We start from the raw sequence: 24,568 nt of genomic DNA, 5'->3' as shown, positions 1-24,568 counted from the left end.
AGATCCTAATGGTATAATTGACAATGTGAAACAGGAACAAAAGAGCTAAAGGTGTAGGGGAAAGGAAATAAGGGAAAAGAGAAATAAAAAACATGAGAAAAAAGATTATTCTTTACCATGGTGTCTTTACCAGCGAAATCTACCAATGGAGAAAAAACAGCAAAATATCCATTAACATAAATGATGGGTAGAACATTTACATGAGTTGATTAAATACATATTATAGTATTCACTGTATTGCAGCATACTGTAGATAAACATTATAGATCAGAATAGAAATATATGAATTAACTACATCATCCCATACCAACATTGATACAGCTCACATAGTGTCTTCTCTGGCTTTTTCTAACTTCTCATGGCACCTTTACTTTTTCTCACCTGGATTCTCAGAGAACACTTGTATAATATTGTTACTGTGCGTTTGCATCATAACTTTTTTGAGCAGCGTATTCTCCCACTAGACTGCAAACTTCTACAAGGAGTTCTCATCTCTGCCTCCCAGGACCAGCCCCCTTGGCACAGAACAGTAGCTGATGAGCAAACATCTTTGTGTGTGCTGTGAACCTTTGTGTCTCCGCGGGCCCTTCTGTAGTGGTCAGAAGAAGTTGTTCAGAATATTTCTCCTCTCTCCTGTTTCCTCCTCTTCCCTCTTTTGCTAGTCCAGAACAGAATGCCCACCCACCTCCTGTCTCTAGTCTCATCCTCCTCTCAATTTTCTACACTGTAAATGATAAGGTGAAGATTTACATTCCCTCTCTCAATTTAACTACTACCTATAACTCTTGGCTCCATTACTTTTCTGTATTCACTCATAGGATTTTTGTTCTATCCTTAGTCATGTTGGAATTAATGTGACTTTCAGGCTGTGTCATCTGCAATAAGACAAATGATGGCTCTGAAGCTTTTCCACTCCCAACCTGGGAAATGTTAGGGAGCCCGGGTGGGGTGGGGTGGCTACGGGATAGGGAGTTTAGGTTGGAGATTGTGAGACAAGTTCATCATGTGAGAACATCTAGGAGACATTCAGGGGCTTGGGGGACTACATAGTAAATCTGGCAGTTACAGAGCAGAGGGAGATAGACACCGAGTAGGACAGCATGTAAGAAAGAGAATACAAAGTATCTCTGTCCCCAGCAATCTTTTCAGAAGGGCAAGATTCATACTGGAGCACGTGATAGAATACATGAGAGATATGAAGAAAAGCTACATAAATTAGAAGACAGAACCACGCTACTTCTCTGAATGAAAATCCAATCTGTTTAATTGAAATCTATTGCATATTTAGCAGTGTGTGTCCTCAAAACACTTTAGTGGCCTTACGCTAATACTAAGGGGCACCTTGCTGAGGTCTCCCTAGCTACCTGGTGATTTCCCAGTCGACCTCCACTGCTTACTCACCTACTTCACTTGCAGGCATCCTCCAGCTTTCAGCTCACACTTTCATTCTTGAGTACTTGCCAAATATGTTTTGTATTTATTGGACATTTTCTAAATCCTGGGTACAATAATGCTGCCTATTAAAGGATGAAGAAAATACACGTTTGGCCACAATGTGTTTTAAACTCTAACAAGCTCTCTCCCTCCCCAAATCAACAGCCCAGGTACATAAATTTCCTATTGCTGCTATAATAAATTGTCACAAACTTTGTTATCTAAAACATAACAGATTTATTATTTGCCAGTTGAGGTGATAAAGGTCTGAAATGAGCCATATGACCATAATATCAAGGTTTTGGCAAGGCAATCTTCCTTTTTGAAGCTCTAGAATGAAATCAATTTACTTACCTTTTTCAAATTGTAGAGACTGTCTGCATTCCTAGGCACACTATACCTGAGAGAATAAATGAAAGAAAGCCCTACTCTCCATTTTTTCTTTTTAAAAAATCTTTATTAAATTTATTGGTACATATTAGGTATACGGCATAGTCACATTCATCATTGGGATCTTGTACCTAAACATGACTTATCAGGTTCATATTTTTCCCCATTCCCCAAACCCTCCCCTCATCCCTCCACCCTTCCCTATTTACAAAGACATTGTTTCCATATTTTTCCTTTTCACAAATTTTTTCTTTTCCCTTTTTACCTTTCCTCTACCCCTCCCACTTCCTCTACTCTTTCAGATTTTTATTCCTATAACATAATATCAATTATACATTTTAATCCTTATTTACACTTTACTTTTTCACACCAGAGAAACTATTCAGTATTTATGCATGGATAACTTTTTAATATAACTGAAGGGTATGGCCTCAATGTGCATCCATTTGGCTATAAATAGCTGTAGTTTCACATTCTTTATGGCTGAGTAGTATGCCATTTTATTAAAAGAAAAAAACACATCTTCTTTATCCAGTCTCCAGTTGATGGGCAGTGGGGCTGTTTCCAAGTTTAGTTACAAACTGTGCCACTATAAACATTGGTGAGTATATGTCATTGTGGTATGATTCTTTTAATACTTTTGGGAAGATACCCAGCAGAGAAATAGCTGGGTCAAATAGGACTTCTAACCCTTGTTTTTTGAGGTATCTCCACATTGATTTCCACAGTGGTTGCACCAGTCTGCACTACCACCAATGAAGAAGGGTGCATTTCTCGCCACTACCCTGCCAACATTTGTTATTGGTTGATTTCTTGTTAGCAGCCATTCCTATTGAGTTGAGATGGAATTTCAGTGTTGTTTTCATCTGCAGTGATTTTAGACATTTTTTATATGATTATTTGCTGCTTTTCTTCTTTGTCTATGAAATGTCTGTTCATCTCAGGTGCCATTTTTGAATTGTGTCTTTATATTTGGGGGATTAAAGAAGCAATCTTTCTTCCAGAGAGGGTGTTTGGCTCCTTTCTCAAAGATGAGGCAATTGAGTATGTCAGGAGAAGTTTCTGCATCTTCTAATCTATTCCACTGATCCTTGAGTCTGTTTCTTTGCCTGTACCATGCTGTCTTATCACAGTGGCTTTGTAATATAGTTTCAAATTGGGGATTATGATACCCCCTGCCATGTCTCTGTTGTCTAGAATTGCTTTTGCTCTTCTAGGTTTCTGATTCTAAATGAAGTTTTGATTGTTTTCTCTAGTTCTATGAACTAAAGTCTTGAGATTTCAATCAGGATTGCATTGAATCTGCATAGGAGTTTTGGAAGTATGGCAAATTTTTGCTATATTGATTCTTCCTACCCAGGCACAAGGGATGGCTTTCCATTTTCTTATACCCTCTTCAATCTCTTATTTTACAGTGCTATAGTTTTCAGAGGTCTTTTGTCTCCTTCATTAGATTGATTCCTAGATATCTCATTGTTTTGGATGCTATTTTGAAGGGGATTATTTCCCTAATTTGACTCTCAGTGAGACTATTATTTGTGTACAAGAAGGCTATCAATGTTTGAGTATTTACCTTGTATCCAACTACTCTACTGAATCTGTCAATCAAGTCTAGAAGTCTTTTGGTGGAGTTCTTTGGGACTTCTATGTAGAATATAATATCATCAGCAAATAATGACAGTTTTACTTCTTCCTTTCTTTATTGCTTTTATTTCCTTCTCTTGCCTAATTGCTGTGGCTAATGTTTCCAAAACTATATTGAACACGAGTGGTGATAGTGGATATCCTTGTCTTGTTTCTGATTTTAGCATGAAGGTTTTCAGTGTTTGACCATTTAGTATGATATTGGTTGTTAGCTTTTCATAGATAGCTTTTATCAAGTTGAGATAAAGACCATGTATTCTGATTTATTGTAGGGCTTTTACCATGCATGAATTTTACCATGTTGAATTTGGTTGAATGCTTTTTCTGTATCTATTGAGATGATCATACAGTTTTTTCCATTGACTTTTAATATTACATTTATTGGTATTACATTTATTGATTTAGTATGTTTAACCATCCTTGCATCCTTGGGATAAGTCCAACTTGGTCAGGGTGTATAATCTTCTTGATGATCTTCTGTATTCTGTTTGTTGATATTTTATTGAGGACTTTGGCATCTATGTTCATTAGGGAGATTAGCCTGTAGTTCTCTTTTTTGGTTGGTCTTTTCCCTGGTTTGGGAATCAAAGTAATACTTGCTACCAGGAATGAATTTGGAAGCATTGCTTCCCTTTCAATTTTGTTGAAGAGTTTAAAGAGTAGTGGCAATAGTTCTCTAAATGCCTTGTAGAATTCAGCAGTGAAGCCATCAGGACCTGGGCTTTTCTTTTTTGGTAATATTTTAATTATGTTTTCAATTTCTCTGATTGTTATTGGGGTGTTTACAATTTTTATATCTTCTTGATTCAACTTTGGTAATTCATATGTATGTAGAAATCTGTCCATTTCTTCTATATTCTGAATTTTATTCGAGTACAGTTTCTCGAAATAAGTATTGATGATCCTCTGGATTTCTGCTGAATCTGTTGTGACTTCACCATTTTCATACCTAATTGCATGGAATTGAGTCTTTTCTTTACCTTTTTTTTATAAGGTTGGCTAAGAGTTTATCAATTTTATTTATTCTTTTGAAAAACCAAGTCTTCGATTTTGTTGATTTTTTATGTCACTCTCTTAGTCTCTATTGCATTGATTTTATGCTCTGACCTTCATAATTTCTTCCCTTGTATAAACTTTGGGTTTGTCTTGCTTTTATTTATCTAGGAGCTTAAGATTCAGCCTTAGGTTGTTTATTTGAGCTTGTTCTGTTTTCCTAGTGTGGGCATTCACTGCTATGAATTTCCCACATAAAACTGCTTTCACTGAATTGCATAGATTCCTGTATGTTGTACTGGCATTGTCATTAAATTGTAAAAACTGTCTAATTATTTCTTTAATTTCCTCTGTGATCCATTGGTTGTTCAGGAGAGTGTTATTCAATATTCATGTGTTTGTGAAGTTCTTATGGTTTCTTATGCTATTGATCTCCAGTTTAATTGCACTATAGTCTGATAATATACAGGGGACAACTTCAACTCATTTGCCTTTACTTAAAAAAGTTCTATGAGCTAGTATGTAGTCTATTTTGGAAAATGTCCCTTGTGCAGCTGAAAAGAATATATATTCTGATTTTTTGGGATGGAACACTGTAGACATCTATTAAATCCCTTTGTTCAGAAGCTTGGCTCAGTTCTAGTATTTTGTTGTTGATTTTTAGTCTAGATGATCTGTCCCTTTGTAACAGTGGGGTATTGAGGTCCCCTACTACAATTGCATTAGTGCTAATTTGGTGTTTCATGTCCCTTAATATTTGTTTTGTATAGGTGAGGGCATTAGTATTTGGTGCATATATATTTCTGAGTGTCTTTTCCTCCTTTTAGATTGATCCCTTTACAAGGATGTAGTGACCTTCTTTATCTCTCTTAGTTTTGGTTTGAAATTTACTTTGTCTGCAAATAAGATAGCTATCCCTGCTTTTTTTCTGGGTTCCTGTCACATGGAGAACTGTTTTCTATCCTTTTACTTTCCGTCTTTGAGTATCTTTTTCAAGTAAGTATGTGTCTTATATACAGCATATTGTTGGATTTTGCTTCTGAATCCATTCTGCCAGTCTATTTCTTTTGATTGGTGAATTTAGGCCATTGAAATGGGTGGTTACAACTCATATATAGTGACATATTATTGTCATATTATTTTCCTATTTTTGATTCTTTTTTTAAATTTTTCTCCCTCCCTCTTTAAACTTTTACTTGCCTATTGGATTTACTTTGTCATTCCCCATGGAGTTGTAACCTTCATTGTCTTTTTCTAGAATATTTAAAAAATTGTTTGGAGTGCTGGTTTGGTATTCATGAAGTTTCTCAGATATTCTTTGTCATGAAAATATCTCATTTCTCAGTAAATTTTGAAAGATAGTTTTGCAGGATACAAAAGCCCAGATTGGAGGTTGTTTTCTTTTAAAGCTTGAAAAACTGCACCCGGGCTCTCCTTGACTTGAGGGTTTGTATTGGAAAGTCTGCTGTGATTCTGATGGGCTTTTCTTTCCATATAATTTATTTCTTTTCTCTAACTGCTTGTATTATTTTGTACTTCTGTTGGGTTTCTGGGATTTTGATTATTATGTCTAGGTATAGATTTTATTTTATTGTAAATAGAGTCCTATATGCCTCATTTACCTGTATGTCAAGTTCTTTTGCTCTATTTCAGATGTTTTCAATCATTAATTATGTAAAGAATTTTTTTATGTCATTTGCACTTTCTCCTGCTTTTTCATGGACTCCTATTAATCTTATATCATTATCTTTTGTGTCATTTAGGAGTTGTTGGATTAATTTCTCATGGTTCCTTACTATTTTTAAGAGGTCTGTCTTTTCAAGGTCACTGACTGCCATCCTATCTTCTATAGCTGATATTCTGACTTCAGATTGGGTTAGTCTGCTATGTTTTTAATCTCCAGGATATCAGTTTGAATCTGTTTCCTGGATTCCATTTCTTTCTTAGATTGGGCATTCATGGTTTCCATTTCTTTCCTATGCTGAGCATTCATGGCTTCAATCACAGACCTGAACTCATCTTTTTTTTTTTTTAATCTGTTTTGGTTCTAGTGTTTGTAATCATGTCTTTTATCTGGGAAATTATTTCTGTTATGAATATTTCTAGAGCTTCATTCACCTGTTTTTTTTACTTCCCGTGCTATTTGTTCAGATTGTCTAGGTGTTTGATGAGCTGACTTTTCCATCTTGTTTTCCACAGAATTTTCCTTTGGTAAGCTGGAAGACTGTCTTGTTTAAAAGTCTTTTCATTTCTATTATTGTTGTTGGTATAATCAATCCTTGGTTTACTTCCTTGGGTTGATACTTAGATATTACTTATTGTAAGTATATTTGTTGCTAGTATTTAGAAACCTTAAGGAATGATTGCTTCTTGGAGGTGTCTTGCAGATATATATTTAGGATTTGAGACTCTAATAACTCTGGGGCAAACTCATTTTCATTATACCAGGAAAGATAGTAGATTAGATCAATCACAACAGTAGCCCAAGTGACAAAATCAGCAACAACAATAGAATCAAATGCAGCTTAGAAAATGACAATTTGTTGTTATTAACCCTTCATCTTTAGCCATGTGAAATAAAATGAAATCAAAGGATAGCCCAGAATATGTTTATAATGAATAAACTGATCAATATAGTAACTTTACCCTTCAGGCCTGGGATTTAGAAGGATTATTCTTCACTTCTGCTCTAGCTCAGAGTAATGGCCATTAAGACTCCCTGTGCTTTTACAGTTTAGATGAAGAACAGGGGTAGCCAGGAAGCCATAAATTGGGAAGTGTTGCTGGTGCCTGCACTGCTCTGGTCCTCACTGGGGTCCACTGATGGCAGCGAGGCCTGTCCATTACTGGGTGGGGTCTGATATGAAGTTTCTCGGGTGTTCTTTGTCATGAAAATATCTTACTTCTCCATCAATTTTGAAAGATAGTTGTGCAAGATACATCAGCCTAGATTGGAGGTTGTTTTGTTTTAAAGCTTGAAATACCACACGCCAGGCTCTCCCTGACTTGAGGGTTTATGTTGAAAAGTCAGTTGGATGGTATTTTTATTTATCACCATATCTAACACTGAGCCGCCTGAATTCTTGTGATTACATGAGGCTCGCCTGAACAAACTAAGATAATCTCTCAACTCAACACTTTTAATACAATTTGTGAAGTTCCTGTTACTATGTAAAGTAACCTATCCTTAGGTCTTGAAGGTTAGGAGGTGGATATCTATGGAGGGAAAAGGACATTCTTCTCTCTACCATACCAGATCTCCTGTGCTTTCTCAGGACTCTCCATTTTTCCCAGTCTTTGTAAGACTTCAAATTATTAGTTAAACTGTCTAGTCTCTTGATTGTGAGTTTACTGAAGGGCAGGGGACCCTCATTTTGCTTGTTCACTGCTGTACTTACATTTTCTAATCTGGCACTTAGAGTAAGCACTCAATACATCTAAACTAACCAACTATTTGAATGAGTGAATTCATGAATGAATGAAATATTTAATAATATGCTCACATTTCCCAAAGATAGTGTTATTTGTTCTAAATGTTCTTGTCCTGTATTTTTGTGCAAATTGGAGATGTAAATTGGCTTCTTAGTAGCTAATTGGTATCAACAGAAAATACTTACTTTTTAAAAAAATTACAGGTGACTCACAAACTGTCAAGAATTTTTTGAAGTAATGAAAAGCACTCCTAAATTATGCAACCATGAATACTTTTTAATTAAAGGAGTTAATGAATATTCACAGGAAAGAGCTGGCTTCCATAGTCTGAAGTTAATTGCCCACCCACACCTGATGGTTAATTTCTTTCTTAAACGTTGTTTCTTTTTGTAGATAAAGCCCATCATTTACACATCCACATGAGTATAGATTAATTGTCTCCTTTGCACATGCTCCAAGCTCACTTCTCTTTGCTTAAGGCAAGATATTAGCTGTGCATTCACTTTATTCTTTTCTAGAATGATGTGATTTTTATTGCACAAGTTGATTTGCTTAGAAGCTTATAACACAAAGTTGTATCCATAAAATCGGTACAGTGGCAGAACTGAAAGGCAACTGTGCAAATATAAAACTTCACTTAATTTTGTAGGGATTTCAGAAATGCCCAATGTATTTAAATTTTAATTTGAATGAATTGCTAACTTCACAATTAGGATTTTTTTTTAATTTAAAAGAGACATTTTGAATTGCTTCTTTTAAAATAGCTTACTTAAACAACTACCTACAACTGTATAGCATGAATCTTTTGTTGTTTTATTTTGGATGGCCCGAAAATATATAAATATTTTCACTGAAAGTATGGCAAAGAGGAAACTCAAATATAAAAATAAATGACACAGCAAGCAATAGCATGAACACGTTCTGAGACAATGGAAGTAAAGTTTTTATATCAAAATGGATAAAAACATTTTAATAGTTAAGAATTTAGTTATCACCTAAATTATGACATAAATATTAGAAAATGAATGGAAAATAAAACTCAATAGTGAAATAAATATGGTAGAACAGAAAGGAAATATAGAACTTTTTCTTAAAAATATTCAGTGCCTTTTTATCGTCATTTTCTAGTCACAGATAGATTTATCAATGTCCCTTGTTAATATATACACAGTGTTTTTCACAATAGTATTTTTAAATTCTAAAGGCAAATGAAATTCTGATCTACTCCTGAAGCACTGAGTTGATAAAACTTGTAAGGTCTTGTTTGAACTCAATGGGAAAAGTACCCTGATAGAATAGGTTTGTCTGCTATAACTATAAAATGTTATGATTGCACTTATGCCATATGGTGTAGGTGGCAATTTGTGTAGCTTCTTTCAGGAAAAGTGATGCACTTGTACCTTTTCTGAATCAAACAATTGCTAATTTGTTTCAGATTACAGTTCATTTTCACTGATTTATTTTTTAGGTGTAACATATTTTTAGTAAATAAAGAGTAAGAATTAAAGATCTCAAAATTCATACTTCATTGATTTTTAGAATAATTAGTAATTTTTTTACTGAAAATTTGAGCAAATAATTTTATATTGTAGCATATTTCAGAGTAGGTAGGATTTAACTTTATTAAACATACATCATTTGGTAAGAACAGTGCTACAAAATTGACTGATTGTAATATCAAATTATCTTCTCACTGTCATTTTAAGATCTATTGCCAAATAAGTCAGTGGTTTAATTATTTATTTAATCAAAGCCACTACATTAAAAAATTATTGATTATTTTCTTTAAGAAGAGCATCCATTTTTCCCCATTAAATTTATTGGTACATTTAAAACAAACAACACAGTTACATTTATCATTGGAATATTGTACCGTTACATGATATGTCTTGATTCTTATTTTTTTCCCACACCCTGCCCTTCCTTCACCTGCCTCACCCTTCCCTATTTACAAAGACTTTGCATTTTTTTCCTTTTCTCAAATTTTTTCTTTTCCCTTGCTTCCTTTGCCCTTCCCTTCCTACTTCCCTTTAGCCATTTTCTTCCTATTTCATACTATCGATTATAACATTTGAACCTTATTTACACTTTTAGTTTTTCACACCAGAGAAACTATTTGGTAGTTACCCAAGTGTGTCCTATTTATTTCACTTAAGAGTTGCATCCATTTAGTTATAAATGGATAGGATAGGATATGTAGTTTCTTATTCTTTATGGCAGAGTAGTACCCCATCTTATAGAAAAACTACATCTTCTTTATCCAGTCTTCAGTTGATGGGTGTTTGAGTTGGTTCCAAGTTTTAGCTATTACAAACTGTGCTGCTATAAACATGGGTGCACATATATCACTGTGGTATGATTCTTTTAATTCATTTGGAAAGATACCCAGCAGAGGAATAGCTGGGTCAAATGGGACCTCTAATCCTAGTTTTTTGAGGTATCTCCATATTTATTTCCAAAGTGGTTGCAACCGTCTGCATTCCCACCAATGGGGAAGTGTTCCTTTCTCCCCACAGCCCTGCCAGCATTTGTTACTGGGTGATTTCTTGTTAGCAGCCATTCTTTCTGAAGTATGGTGGCTCTCAGTGTTGTTTTCATCTGCATCTCTCAGATGACCAGAGATGTTGAACAGTTTTTCATATATTTATTTGCTACTTTTACTTGTTTGTCTGTGAAATGTCTGTTCATTTTAGATGTCCATTTTTGAATCGGGTCTTTGTATTTAGGGGGTCTGATTTTTTTGAGCTCTTTATATATTCTAGATAGTAGTTATTTGTCTGAGGAGCAGCTGGTAAAATGATTTTTCCCCCCACATTGTAGGTTGTCTCTTAGCTCTATTGGTGATTTCTCTTGGAATACAAAACTTTTTAATACAATGAGATCCCAGTTGTTGATTCTTTGTACAACTTCTCATGCTACTGAGGATTTGTTCATAAAGTCTCCTGTGTCAGTCTTAGAGAGTTCTACCTAATTTAATTTCCAGTAAGTTTAGTATTTCTGTTTTGATATTTAGATCTTTAATCCACTTGGATTTTAGTTTAGTGCATGGTGAAAGATAGGGGTCCAATTTTAATCTTTGGCAACTTAAAAGCCAGTGTTTTGAACACCATTTATTAAAGAGGGTATCTTTCCTTTGTCAAAGATGAGGTAGCTGAGTACGTCAGGAGATGTTTCTGCATCTTTGAATTTATTCCATTGATCCTCAGTTCTGTTTCTTTGCCAGTACCATGCTGTTTTTATCACAGTGGCTTTGTGCTATTGTTTCAAGTTGGACATTGTGATACCCCCTGCCATGTCTCTATTGCCTAGGATGATTTTTGCTATTCTAGGTCTCTTCTGATTCCAAGTGAATTTTTGGATTGTTTTCTCCATTTCTGTGAAATATACTGTTGGTATTTCAAATGGGATTGCATTGAATCTGTATAGCACTTTGGAAATATGGCCATTTTCACTAAGTCGATTCTTCCTTCTAAGGAATAAGGAATGTCTTTCCATCTTCTTATTTCCTCTTCTATCTCTTTTTGCAGAGTGCTGTAATTTTCAGAGGAGAGGTCTTTTGTCTCCTATGTTAGATTGATTCCTAGATATTTCATTTTTTTGGATGCTATTGTGAAGGGAATTGTTTTCTTAATTTCTCTCTCAGTGAGTCTGTTATTTATGTATTTTTAAGTGTTGACTTTGTATCCAGCTACTCTACTGAATCTGTTGCTTAAGTCTATAAGTCTTTTGGAAGAGTTTTTTTGGGTCTTCTATGTAGAATATCATATCATCAACAAATAGTGACAGTTTAACTTCTTTTCCTGTCTCTATTGCTTTTATTTTTTTTCTCTTGTCTAATTTATGTGGCTAATGTTTCTAGAACTATATTGAACAGGAGTGGTGATAGTGGACATCCTTGTCTTGTTCTTGATTGTAGTGTGAAAGTTTTCAGTTTTTGACCATTTAGTATTATATTGGATGTTGGTTTTTCGTAGATAGACTTTAGCAGGATGAGATAAAGGCCATCTATTCTAATTTTCTGTAGGGTTTTTATCATGACTGGATGTTGAATTTTGTTGAATGACTTTTCTGCATCTATTGAGATGATCATATGTTTTTTTCCCTTGACTCTGTTAATATAGGGTGTTACATTTATTGATTTACATATGTTGAACCATCCTTGCATCCCTGGGATAAATACAACTTGGTTAGGGTGTATGATCTTCTTGGTGATCTTCTGTATTCTGTTTGCCAGGCCAGTATCTTTTTGAGGATTTTTGCATCTGTGTTCATGAGGCAGATTGGCCTATAGTTCTCTGTTTTGGTTAAGTCTTTCTCTGGATTAGGAATCAAAGTAATACTTGCTTTCAGGAATGAATTTGAAAGTATTGCTTCCCTTTCAATTTCATCGAAGAGCTTAAAGAGTAGTGGTAATAGTTCTTCTCTAAATGTCTTGCAGAATTCAGCAGGGAAACCATCAGGACCTGGGCTTTTCTTTGTTGGTAATGTTTTCTTTACATTTTGAATTTCATTGCATGTAATTGGGGTGTTCAGAGTTTTTATGTCTACTTTGCTCAACTTTGGAAGTTCATATGTATCTAGGAATCTTTTCATTGCTTCTGTATTTTCCATTTTATTAGAGTACAGGTTTTTTAACTAAGTATTGACGATTCTCTGGATTTCTGCTGGATCTGTTGTAACTTCATTTTCATTCCTAGTTGTATGAATTTGAGCCTTTTCTTTCATTTTTTCGATAAGTTTGGCTAAGGGTTCATTGATTTTATTTATTATTTTGAAAATCAACTTTTGATTCATTGATTTTTTGTATCACTCTCTTAGACTCCATTGTATTAATTTCTGCCATGATCTTTATAATTTCCTCCCTTGTACAAGCTTTTGCTTTTTCTTGCTCTTCTTTTCTAGAAGTTTAAAGTCAAGCATTAGGTTGTTTATTTCAGCTTGCTGTTTTCGTAGTGTAGGCATTTACTGCTGTGAATTTCCCTTGTAGAACTGCTTTCATTGTGTCCCATAGATTCCCCTATATTATATTGGTATTATCATTTAATTGTAGAAACTGTCCAATTTCTTTTTTAATTTCCTCTGTGACCCAGTGGTTGTTCAGCACGGTGTTATTTAATATCCATGTGTTTGTGAAGTTCTTGAAGTTTCTTAGCCTATTGATTTGTAGTTTAATTGCACTATGGTCTGATAATATATACGGGATATCTTCAGTTCTTTTGCATTTACTTAAGCATGGTCTATGAGCTAGTATGTGGCCTATTTAGGAGAAAGAGCCATGAAGAGTACCCAGTTTTAAGTAGTAATATCCTGGCATATCTTCAACAACCTTTGGAGCAGAGGAGGTTTGATCAGCTAATAGGAAACAATGATTCATATTGCTTGTCAATTCCTGTGGTGTAAATTCTTCTACCATGACTGATTTCAAGCTACCAAAATACTGTTGTTATGCAAGGAGTTGGAAAGTTATATATACAATTGGTGTGAGGTGGTTCCAATTCACTAATGCCTTTAAAGAGACCATACACATTTTATTTTCTAAAACAAATATGTTCAAAAAGTACTGCATAGAAAACCTTCCAAAACTGAAGTCAATGTCATTGAAACATTAGGCTCACTAAATTTTCTTCTACCCAACTTTGTAAGAAAAGATCTAATTTTGATATATGTACATATGTGTATCATGTATGTCATATTTGTGTTTTCTGCTTACCTAATACATAGTTGCTAAAGATTTTTGTTCTCTGATAATTTAATAAAATATTCCTAAAATTATATCAAAATCTGTCCATGACCCAAACTCCCACTGTTGAGTAGAATGAAGATTCTTTGCTTTGAGTCAATATTATCCTTTTTCCTTCATCTTTATCGTTTCCTATAATAAGTAGGGACACATTATACCTGAGAGTATAAATAAAAGCCCTCCCATTGTAGAGGGAAGTCCTATGTTTAATTAGGCAAACAGTGAGTGATAATGATAACGGAGTGCTCAACAGATGAACTGAGTTGTGGTTACTTTCAAGTTTGTTTGAACTTCTACTTTACCATGTGAAGCCCATGGAAACATTGGTTTTCATCTATGCACACTGCTTAGCCCCCTCCCCCTGGAGAAACAGGGAAGCAGAACAGAAGGCTGCAGTGTTGGCACGTGGTCAGTCCTCAGTGGGAGTGGGAGGAGCCTGTGATCTTCGGCTATCACTCGTGCTTGATTAAAGCCGTTCACATGGTCTAAATGCTCACATCTGTGTGCCATTTCCTGCAAGGCTGTCTCCTTGTTTTGTGAATTCCCATTCCTCTTCATTTTATCATTGTTCATCATAAGTTGTTTACCTAACAATCCTATGCTTGGCATTCAAGGGTACATAAACTCTTTGAAGAAAGAAATAGGTTTTCACTCGTTTGTCACCCAGGACATTTTTAAAAATTTCTTGAATATAGTAATACTCTAGTTATTAATCGATGAAACTTAAAAACAAATTACCTGAATATCATTTATCAAATACATTAAAATTACTGCATGGTAATCTCCTTTTTCTACCAGTTGTCATATAAAAATGTTCAGTGTCTGTTTTATATATACACTAAGACATAATAGGAAGAGAGAGAGAGAGAGAGAGAGAGAGAGAAAGTATTACAGCTCAGCTCAGATAATGTATCTAAAAGTGTACCTTGCCTTAGTACAATTATCCTATGTGCTTTACGTGTTCTTTGGTTTATTAGTCTTGTTTATAATCTGTATATATTAAAACTAACTTTATGATATTATAAGATAAATAACTCATGCTGGAAAAATAAAAGTAAGATGGAGGGAAGGTAAAAAAGAAATATGTTATGTACATGAACCTATTCTCTAGAATGAATGTAATCATTTTAAATAAAAGTAAAAAAACCTTGTTTTGTATTCTTCAGGCATCACAAAGCAGGAAAGAAAGAGGGATATCGTAAAAAAGTGCACTATTCAAACTGTCTAGAAGCCTCTGTTTTAGTCTTTGGTTAGCACTAACTGTATTTATATACTTTCAAAAGTGCTGAAATTTTCTGAGACTTCGTTTGTTTACCTGTGAAATGACCAGTAAACTATCCCATCTTTTCTGTGTTATGTCTTAGTTACCCGAAATAACGTTCTAATAAAAAAATCAAAGTGTTCTGAAATAATTAGTAATTAACTGAAAAGTGTCACAATTAAAGTGCGTGTACAATTAGTGTTTAACAATATGAGACTATTGTTGTGTTCTTGTTTAATATAATCAAATTTCTAAGAATTGTCCTTAATTTGAGTCTGTGGTCTTCCTACAGAAGAGGCTTCACAGCCCTGTCTTACTGAGAAGTGGTCATTAGTCCTGGATTGCAGTGGATTGACCTTTTTTGACTATTCTGGAGTCTCCATGCTTGTTGAGGTATTTTGCACAATCTCAATTTGGACTGATCTTTTCCTTTCTCTTCAGGTACAGAGGATTCACCAGCCACTCTCTCAGATCCATAGTCTGAGCTCAGAGTATTTATTTTACCCCTTTCCCCACAAAGGACATGGGTCTCTGTGCCTTACAGCACTGTAGATTTGTTTTCAAGAGATCCTGTCAGGCTTCAGAAGTGTATGTGTGAGGCCAGGACCGGGGCGTTCTCATGCATAGTCACAGGACATAGACCTGAGGTGTGATTGACATAGTGTCTTCTGGACAGACCACTTCTAGAGGGCTTCTACAAAGAAAGAGAAAGTCCTATCCAGGACACAGGCTACATGATAAGCAAGTAGCATTGGTGATAACAAACTCTTTTCCCATATCAAGGCCAGTCTTATTTTGACATAATATCACCCCTGGTCTTTCAAAACCCCATTTCCATCTAAGAAGGAAGACCTAACTTTGTGAATTTAAGGAAAACTTTGACCTATTTCTGGAAAAATTTTCTGCTTTTACAGTGAACATGAAGTCAACAAGGAATTCACTCCTTCCTCATTTCTTCGAACTCTCTCTGTCCATGGCCTAATTTGGGATGGGGTCTTAAGGGTGGGACAGCATCTGCCCCTCAGTGTCCTTACCTCCTTTCCAACTCTGTGCCTACACCCAGCACCTCTTCTTGTGCTTGTTCCCCACATTTCCTTACCCCGGACTTCTGGAGCCTCCCTGTGTGTGACTTCATTTTCAGCCAAAGCCTTAAATAAAATTATGAACATTTCTGGAATTCTTTATCTGCATAAATTCCACAAATCTTACCTACCCAGCTCTCTTAACTCCAGTTCTGTCTGCTTAGCCCAAGTGAAGCTTCCAGATGTCACTCGGGTTCCCTCATCATGCTTTAGGCAACCAGATGAGCTGGGGGGGGGCGGCGCTTATTTGTCCTTTTCTTAAAGGTAAGCTCAGTCCTGCACTGTGCTGAGACCATGGTCTAAGTATAGCTGTGCCTGTGTTTTTGTCCAGTTGTCTACGGATATGAGATAGTCTTGTGTTAGTTATTCACTGTAGACAGAAGTAAAAATTGGACAATGACTTCTAAAGAGTTCAGAATAGAAGCCTTGATATGGTCTCATATAGATTTTAATTTTTTTCTTGGAATGTTATATACTTGGGCATTATTCACTTGCATTTTAAATTTACTTTAACAAGTTCAACCTTTTAAACATAGGATGGTATAAAGGTCAATTTCAATCTCGCTGTCCTATGACATTAAGGGCAGTGTGTGTGGAGGGAAACTGCTGAGTGGAAGTCACACTTGCCACACCCTAGGAGTTGGGGAGTCATCTCCTTTCTCTGGATCTCAGTTAATTCATTCGTAAAGACAAGGTGATTTTTGTTTCTGGATGAGCAGATATTTAGAAAGCAAGGAAATAAAGAAATTAAAATGAAAATACTTTAGGTATTAAATGCAGTAGCTATTTTTGGCAGGTTACCCTTTTATTTTTTTGTTCACTATAAAAGCCTTGCATAATTGGGCATCAGATTTAACCTGACTACTTTATGTTTTCTTGCAACTAAAGCCATATTGTAAACATGTTGTCCCTCTGCTCCATTCACTGCAGGTCACTTATTTATTTATATTTGCAATTCTGGGATTGAACCTAGGGCCTGCCTATTAAGCTACCTCCCTAGCCCTCATTTTCATTTTTGAGATGGGGTCTCACTAAATTGCTAAGCTGCCCAAGCTGGGCTCAAGCTTTTAGTCCTCTTGCCTCAGCCTCCCAGAGTGCTAAGATTACAGCCATGAGCCACCTTGTCCTGCAGGAAAGATTTTTGTATTTGGCCTTTTTACCTGCTGAGTGTTGCTGAGGTCTAGAAGAGTACCATTACCAACTGTGTGCTTCAAGATGGTCTTGATTCTCATTTTCTGTGCAGTCTTCTGAGTCATACTTCTGACCCAGAATCTTTAAGCAACCACAGTTGTTTCTTACACGAGTGGAAAAACACTAGCCTAGGGGGAATAAATTGACTGATACAGTTTATTTTTAAATTGGCAGAAAATAATATTTGCCCTTGCCTCTGTGTTTTTGATAGATAGACATGAATGCAATAGTTTTGTATCAGTTTTCTAAGCTTCCTTATTACTATTCAGTTTATTTCATTAAGGTTACAATAACACAATAGGTATTAAGAATTTAGGCTTTATAGAGAGACAAACTCTGGGTCCGTGTATTAGTCATTTATTAGTTCTCTGATTTGGATGCAAGTATTTGTTTGCACTTCTGTAAACTGGGAAGAGAAACACTCACTTTATCAAGTAGTGAGGCTTATATTATGAATAACGAATGTCTACCATTTGGTAAATACTCAGTGATGCTAGCCTCTATTATGTTCTTCTCATTTAAAAAAGCAACTTCTGAAGGGACAAATAATATCATAACTAATAAATATTATTTCTTAGTTCCAACCTTCCTGGGAGAGAACAAAGAACCACAGAGACTCCATAGCCACGCATGCCTTCCTGGTTTCTAATAACACTCCTGGCTTGTTTGCTTCATCACTTTTGCATAGGCAAATTCTCCCAGGAGTCACAGGTTGAAGGCAGTGGAGTGACTTCTGTTTATTCCTTTACTGGGGACACTGGCGAGGTCAGTGAAGTGGGAATGATATTTATCAGCATCAACAAACCACCCATAACAATGTGTTTGTGCTTGATTGAGCTTCAGGAAAAGCAAACACTGAATGGTCACCTTGAATTAATCACTGTAACTTAATAAGAGCCAGAGCCATTTATTTAGTATCAAAGTCTTGGCCCACCCATATATATTTTGCTCATTTGTTCATTTAGTCTCAAAATGATACAACTCTCATTATTTCAGAATTCTTATCACATATAGAAAAGTGCTTACTGCTGGAAAAAAAGGGAAATTTTGAATGTATCACACATGCCATTATTATAAATGCAGCTTTCTATAATTTTCATATAAGCTATACCACTGTTACATAATAAAATCTATTCTACTGTAATTAAAACTTCTAGATCACTTTCACTGAATTTCATGGTATGACTTTGGTCTGGGTAAATTTAAAATCAGAGCCTTTCTTCTTGGCTACATTTCTACACTGCTTCTACTTGAGATTTTCTAAAATTTAAGAGGTAGCACTCTAAAGCATGCCATTAGCATCTTTCATCTTGATGGACTTTTAAAAAGGGAAGTTGGAAGATCCAAATTGGCTTAGATCCTAGTGAGGTTTTCAATTTTCCATTCATGGGTGGGATTTATATAGTCCATGAATATGTTCAAATGATTGCAAGATATTAATTCAGCAGAAGGTCAGCCTTCATCACTTTCACAAATGGGCCCTTGACTTCCAATAAAAGAGGTTGAGAACAATTTACTGTCATTATTATGAGAAAGGAAAGGCGATGCTTAGCTTTTTATTTTATATGGTGGGAAATAGAAGCAGCCAAATTCAGTTGCAGTAAAGGTAGATGCTTAGTTGAATTAATTTAAGTCTTCAAACCACTTGCCGGGCTGTGCCAGACTCTCAGACTATGTAACAATGCCTCCCTCTGGTGGCTTAAATTCATAACTTTTTTTTTTTTTTTTTTTGGTAGACGCTTTTAAAGCCTCTTTTATTCCTTTCTTATCAGCTCTTCTGAATTAATCATAGGTTTACTATTTTGATTCTTCCAGGTTTATACGGACTGCAAGGACATGAATGTGGATGTGTCATTAGCCAATTGCACAGGTAACAAAGTGATCCTGGCTGGCATTGAATGTGATCCTTCTGCCATTCCATGTATCTTTATATTACCTGCACTTTCTCGTAGATTCCCTGATAAAAGCAATGAAGTACTATGGAAATCTAGACTCAGAGAGACCGATTTTTTTTGAATCAGTGTCTGCTGCAATAAGTAATATCTCCTCGAATAAGGTGAGTTGATCTAGGTAGAATGCAGGAATTGTATGAAAACCTAGAATGTAAAATCAAGGGCTTTATATTTTTTATATTAGTTTTTACCCCACTGGCATCTGAAATCTATTAAAAATTGCTCCCTCTATCCCAGAGTCTTCTGCTGCAATTCCAGGAATATTTTTATTGCTTTTTTGGACCATTAAAAACAACTGTTTAAGCAAGGGATTTAGCTCAGTGGTTTGGTGGCCTGTCTTGCAAGAGCAAGGACCTGAGTTCAATCCCTGGTACCAAAAAAAAAAAAATCAGGAAAAACAACTGTTTAGTAATTTGTTATAAAACAAATTATTCCAATACTGGCACTGCTTAGAGGATTCAGTGATCACCAGTCAATAGCTTAAGGCTTGTTTAAATGTTCTTCCATAAGCCACACTGTCCTGGAAGTTTGAAATAATCTCTCTCAAATACAAAAATTCTATTTTTTTTTTTTTTTTTTGCTTTTACTTTGCCTCTAACCAGTGGCTATTTGTATCACCGAAAGCTTAAAAAGCTTCATTAAAATTTTTTTTTTTTTTTTTTTTTTTGCTTTTACTTTGCCTCTAACCAGTGGCTATTTGTATCACCGAAAGCTTAAAAAGCTTCATCATCACTGAACCTGGGCTTATTCTAATTGCCATCTTTAAAACATTATTTGCAGAGCCCAGTTTTCACATGATTGAATTGTGATACTTTCCTCCCAAAGACTCAGCTTTGAGGTTTATTTTTACAGTTGTTCCCTGAGCTGTGATTCCCTTCAATTTTTCTTTAACTTTTGAATTATTTTATCTTTCCTCAACCCTAGAATGATAATTGGTGCCTCCAAGAGACATCCCTATTATATGCAGTCAGAACAGTATGTATTTACAAAATAATAATAACAATGTTGTTATTATTATTACAACACCTAACATGCACTGAGTGCTTACTGTGCTCCAAGGGATATTCTAAGGGCTTTACCTATATTAATTAGCTAAATTTATCAGAACCTAATGAAAAGATACTGTACTTGGTACATTTTTAGAAATGGAGAAAATGAGGCCCAAGGATATTATACCATTTGCAAGTGGAGGAGCTGGTGTTTGATCTTCGACCTAAATCTTTATGCCGCTATCCTCTGATGCTTCATAGGAAACCCAGTTCTATGGCATGGCTGGATGGCTGGCTTCTGTTAATACTGTTCTTTCACTATGGGGCCAATTTAAGAGTTGACTCTGTAGCACATACTTATTTCTTCCTCTTCTATTTCAGAGCTCAAACAAACTCTGTGACCACAGTGAAGTTTGAGACCCTTTTGTGGCAGTGCAGACCTTATCTTTAGCAACTACCCTGAAGAGGCCACATACTGGCACTTTGGATGACTTTTTTGTTGTTTAGATCCTATACATATGACCCTTCCTATGAGTATGATGTGATTTAGTAACTGCATAGTCACTGGTTCAGATTTGTCAACAGTCTTTAACGTCTTTGCTAGTAAGCAAATTTACTTAGTTATTTTATATAAAAATTAGTATGCATTTAGTTTTAATGTACTGAAGGATAAACATGATTTTATCTGTAGTTTCTATTGTTTTATTTCTATGTTGCTATAACTTAATTTTTAAAATAGAGAAATACTTTTGTCATAAGAGATTTGGGATATTTACAAGCCATTTGTAAAACTCCAGAATCATCTACAACATGAAAACAATACATAAAATTGACCTAAGGTGCCAATTTCCTGGGTCCTCTTCCCCTAAAAGCCATTTAAACATCAATGTGACTAAATACTACTTTATACAATGGTATATGGAATTCATAGAAACAAACCAAAGAGAAATGCATGACAAACTGGAAGTCACTGGTCCCCATACCTTTTATTACATTCATTCCTGATGTTTTCATGTCCTAAATAAGAATGTTTTCGTGTTCAGGAAAATTGGTATCCCAAGAACTGAGATCTTGAAATTGGTCTGTTTTGTTAAGAATATTGGAATCACTTGGGCTTTTCACACCAGATAGCTCTAATTTTTACATTCTCACTCCATGAAGGCTGTGCCCTCTGCTTAAATTTTGTCGGCGCTAGAGAATTTGGAAATTGCATGTTTTATCTTTTTCACAAATATGATTTTTAGTACCACTCATAGGGTAGCTTTGTGATATTTCAGGACAAGATTAACTTTGGTAGTTTTGAACTTTCTTATTTCAGAGATGCTGTCAATAAATATATTTATCTATCTATATCTGGGTAAAGTCTCCATAGTTTGCTTGCTTTTCTTGTTGTTAGAGAGTGTGGATGTGATGATCTGCGAGCCCACCAAAGCATTTAAAAATGACACTATAGGCCAGGCTGAACAATAGAAATTATTCTTTCATGCTTCTCCTCATGTTTCATGGCACATCATTACACAATGTCGTATTTTATATATCAAATTGATTTACATAGGAAGAATACTCACTGTCAAAATCACACATAGATGCAAAATTATGCTTAATCCTAAAGGTATCTTAACCCTTTGGAAATGACCAGTGTAAGAAAAAGCTAAGTACTTTAAAGCAAGTTTGAAAAATAAATTCAAAATAAAATTAAGAGATTGGTCATTTAGCCACTTCTGTGAATTCTCCAACACTGAATTCTAGCTCCTGCCAACTGATGCATTGTAATAATCAATCCCTAGCCAGTGTGTGGCAAACATTCATATGGCCTTTAATTTCAGGATTAAATCCTAAGTAGGAAAAATTAATAAAATGAAAGAGGAATCTAATTCTTAGTTTCTCTGGCCATTTAAAATTTTATAGAAATGAAATGCAAAGAATAGTCCCCCAAATACTGCCACCCCTCAATAAGTGAGGTTAACTTACATTCCCAACACCGTTCCAGGGAGGAAGGCAGGTCATAAGTAGCTGTAAAATTTCCTTACAGAAAGGAATTATACTCTGCTTTGTCCACTCAAATTACTCCAGTGGTAGATGGTGATAGGATTCACTATCCTTAAGCAATTAACATAAGCCTAGGGAAGCAAGAAAATATATATTTTGCTGTGTGTAAACTGATATTTTGCTATGCGACTATGGCCTGTAATTGAACTCATGCACTGCAAGCATTTTCCAATTTGTTAGATGGTATGGGCCATGGATGGCATTAAAATCATTATAGTTAATCAATGGATGGTTTGTTCTGTTTCATCATTAAGGCTGATACAGTATTGTCTGAGAAGCATTTCAGTGTTTATAGAAGAAATTTAGTGGACAAAACTTCAAAGCCAATAACTTAGGTCAAATGATAATGTTAAATTCAAGAAAAAGGAAGATCAAATCCTATAATATATAAAGTTCTTTTTCCCATGGTTTCTTCCTTGGACCAAAGTCACAATGATTGTCAACCTGAAGAAAACTCAATTCAGTTCTAAGTGTTCAAAACCAAAACATGAGTTTTGGATGCACAAGCTTGTAAAATACAAATGTTCATTTCAAAGTAGGAGTTGAAAACACAAAAACTATTAATATGGTTCTAATCCTAAAATGTTTCTAGAATGACACTAAATTATTTTTATGGGATCATCTTATTTTTGTATGATAACCTATTTCCATATTACTTTTTATGGTAAAAAAATTGGAAAAAATTAAAACTGACATAAGCATTTTAAGGGCCTACTGTAGTGACATATATAAATTAAGTCTAAAATATGTAACCAGGAAAAGACGATTAACATTACATTTATGCAAATTAAATGCTCTTAAATTTTCCATTTGTCTTTCACTTTAAAGGTTATTTGCCCCCAATTATATAATTCAAGTGTTATAAGGTTTAGCTTAAACTGCTTTGCAGTAATTTATTTGACAGATCTCTCCTCTACAAATGCATAATGTAATGAGGAAAGAGATCTTTATTTTTAATGAAAACATTAATAGGTTAATACCCTGTATTAATAATGTTTGACATGTAGTAGTTACCAGAATTTGTTGGTATGTTGTTGAACATACATATGCCTAGAAATGTACATTTTGTATTCTGTGGGATGATGATTTAATTCAATAACAGAATATGCTTTTGGCAGTAAGTTTGTTGCCAGATTTCAAATAGGGAGTTAAGTGGTGCTTTCACAATCCAAAGATTTTTAGTTAAAAATCATGTAGTTTAATATGCTGCACTTATTTTTTATATTTTTCAATGCATTTAATTATCTTTTTATAATTCTTTGTACTAACTCAGCATGTCACAACCAATTTACATGGAAATAAATTGAAATATGATAACTATTATGCTTAATGGATTTGTGCCCATTATTTCAGAGTATTTACTCCCCTACAAAGCAAATCATATATATTGCTTTCTTGGACTGACCACAGAGTATTATGTGTCGAGAATTCCTGGAATCACCATATTCTTGGTAATTTCTTCTTACAAAATTTGAGAACTAATTTATGGAGTGCTGATAAGGGAACATTATTCTATAAGGCTACATTTAAACAATCCTCATACTAGATTTGTATCCTTTTTGTTTTAATTTTAATTAATATGTACATTTTTATTTTATTTTGGGAGCATCTTCATTATATGATGTTATTTGTCTTTCCTGAGTTTCTAGGCTGAGTTCAGCATTTCTTCTTTTATTTATTTACTTATTTTTGGTACCAGGGATTGAACTCAGGTCCTTGTGCTTGCGAGGCAGGCAGCAGAACCACTGAGCTAAATCCCCAGCCCTCTCAGCATTACTTTTGCAGTGCTGGGGATTGAGCTCAAGGCCTTCAGACTAAACCACATCCCTGGCCCCCCCTTCTTTCTTTTTCTTTTTTTCTTTCTTTCTTTCTCTTTTTCTTTCTCTCTCTCTTTTTTTAAAAGTTGCTGAATTGCCCAACTGGGCAACTTGTGATCATCCTGCCTCAGGCTCCCCAGCGCTGGGATTGCAGGCATTGTCTTAGTTACTTCCCTTGTTGTTGAGACACAGTATCAAACACCTACAACTTAAATTGGTAGAGGTTTATTTTGGCTTGTGTTTTTAGGCCCAAGCTGTCTGGCTCCAAAGCAGGAAGGTACATGGAAGGGTCTATACAAAGGTGAGCTGTTACAGCCTGGCAACCAGGAAGCAGAAAGAGAGGGGGGAAGAATGAGAGCCAGAAGGAAGATAGCTCCTACACCGAGTGACCCATCTCTTAAGGCAGACCCCACCTCGTAAACCAAGTCAGTTCCAGCACCCACATAATCCAATCCCCTTTCACAAGTCTCAACTCTGAGTGTATAAGGATTTGGGGGGACATCCAGATATAAACTATAAAACCATGCATGGCTTTCTCAGCATTTTAAAGGTTACTGCTTCCAGGATAAATAAAACACTATTCTAGGAAATACA

At 35.1% G+C, this 24,568-nt stretch overlaps 1 protein-coding gene across 9 annotated transcripts in view; it reads left to right on the top strand.

The window, feature by feature from the left end:
• Slc26a7 (solute carrier family 26 member 7) overlaps positions 1-24,568 on the top strand; it is a 223,662-nt gene that overhangs the window by 140,281 nt on the left and 58,813 nt on the right. For 5 of the 9 annotated variants that reach the window (XM_010611994.3, XM_010611987.3, XM_010611988.3 and 2 more), the window contains 4 exons: positions 15,187-15,287; positions 18,983-19,037; positions 19,120-19,223; positions 20,044-22,773. In XM_010611994.3, the coding sequence (XP_010610296.1) occupies positions 15,187-15,287; positions 18,983-19,037; positions 19,120-19,223; positions 20,044-20,211 (428 nt within the window). In that variant the 3' untranslated portion in view covers positions 20,212-22,773. Of the gene's footprint in view, positions 1-15,186; positions 15,288-18,982; positions 19,038-19,119; positions 19,224-20,043; positions 22,775-24,568 lie in introns of those variants that run through there. The other 4 variants (XM_010611991.3, XM_019205705.2, XM_010611992.3 and 1 more) reach the window with 4 other exon arrangements.

Source organism: Fukomys damarensis, unplaced genomic scaffold (genome assembly GCF_012274545.1).
Source record: "Fukomys damarensis isolate Sample0158 unplaced genomic scaffold, DMR_v1.0_HiC HiC_scaffold_5, whole genome shotgun sequence".
Classification (NCBI taxonomy): Eukaryota; Metazoa; Chordata; class Mammalia; order Rodentia; family Bathyergidae; genus Fukomys; species Fukomys damarensis.
The sequence above is the reverse complement of the archived record's forward strand: the minus strand, read 5'-3'. Positions and strand labels throughout refer to the sequence as shown.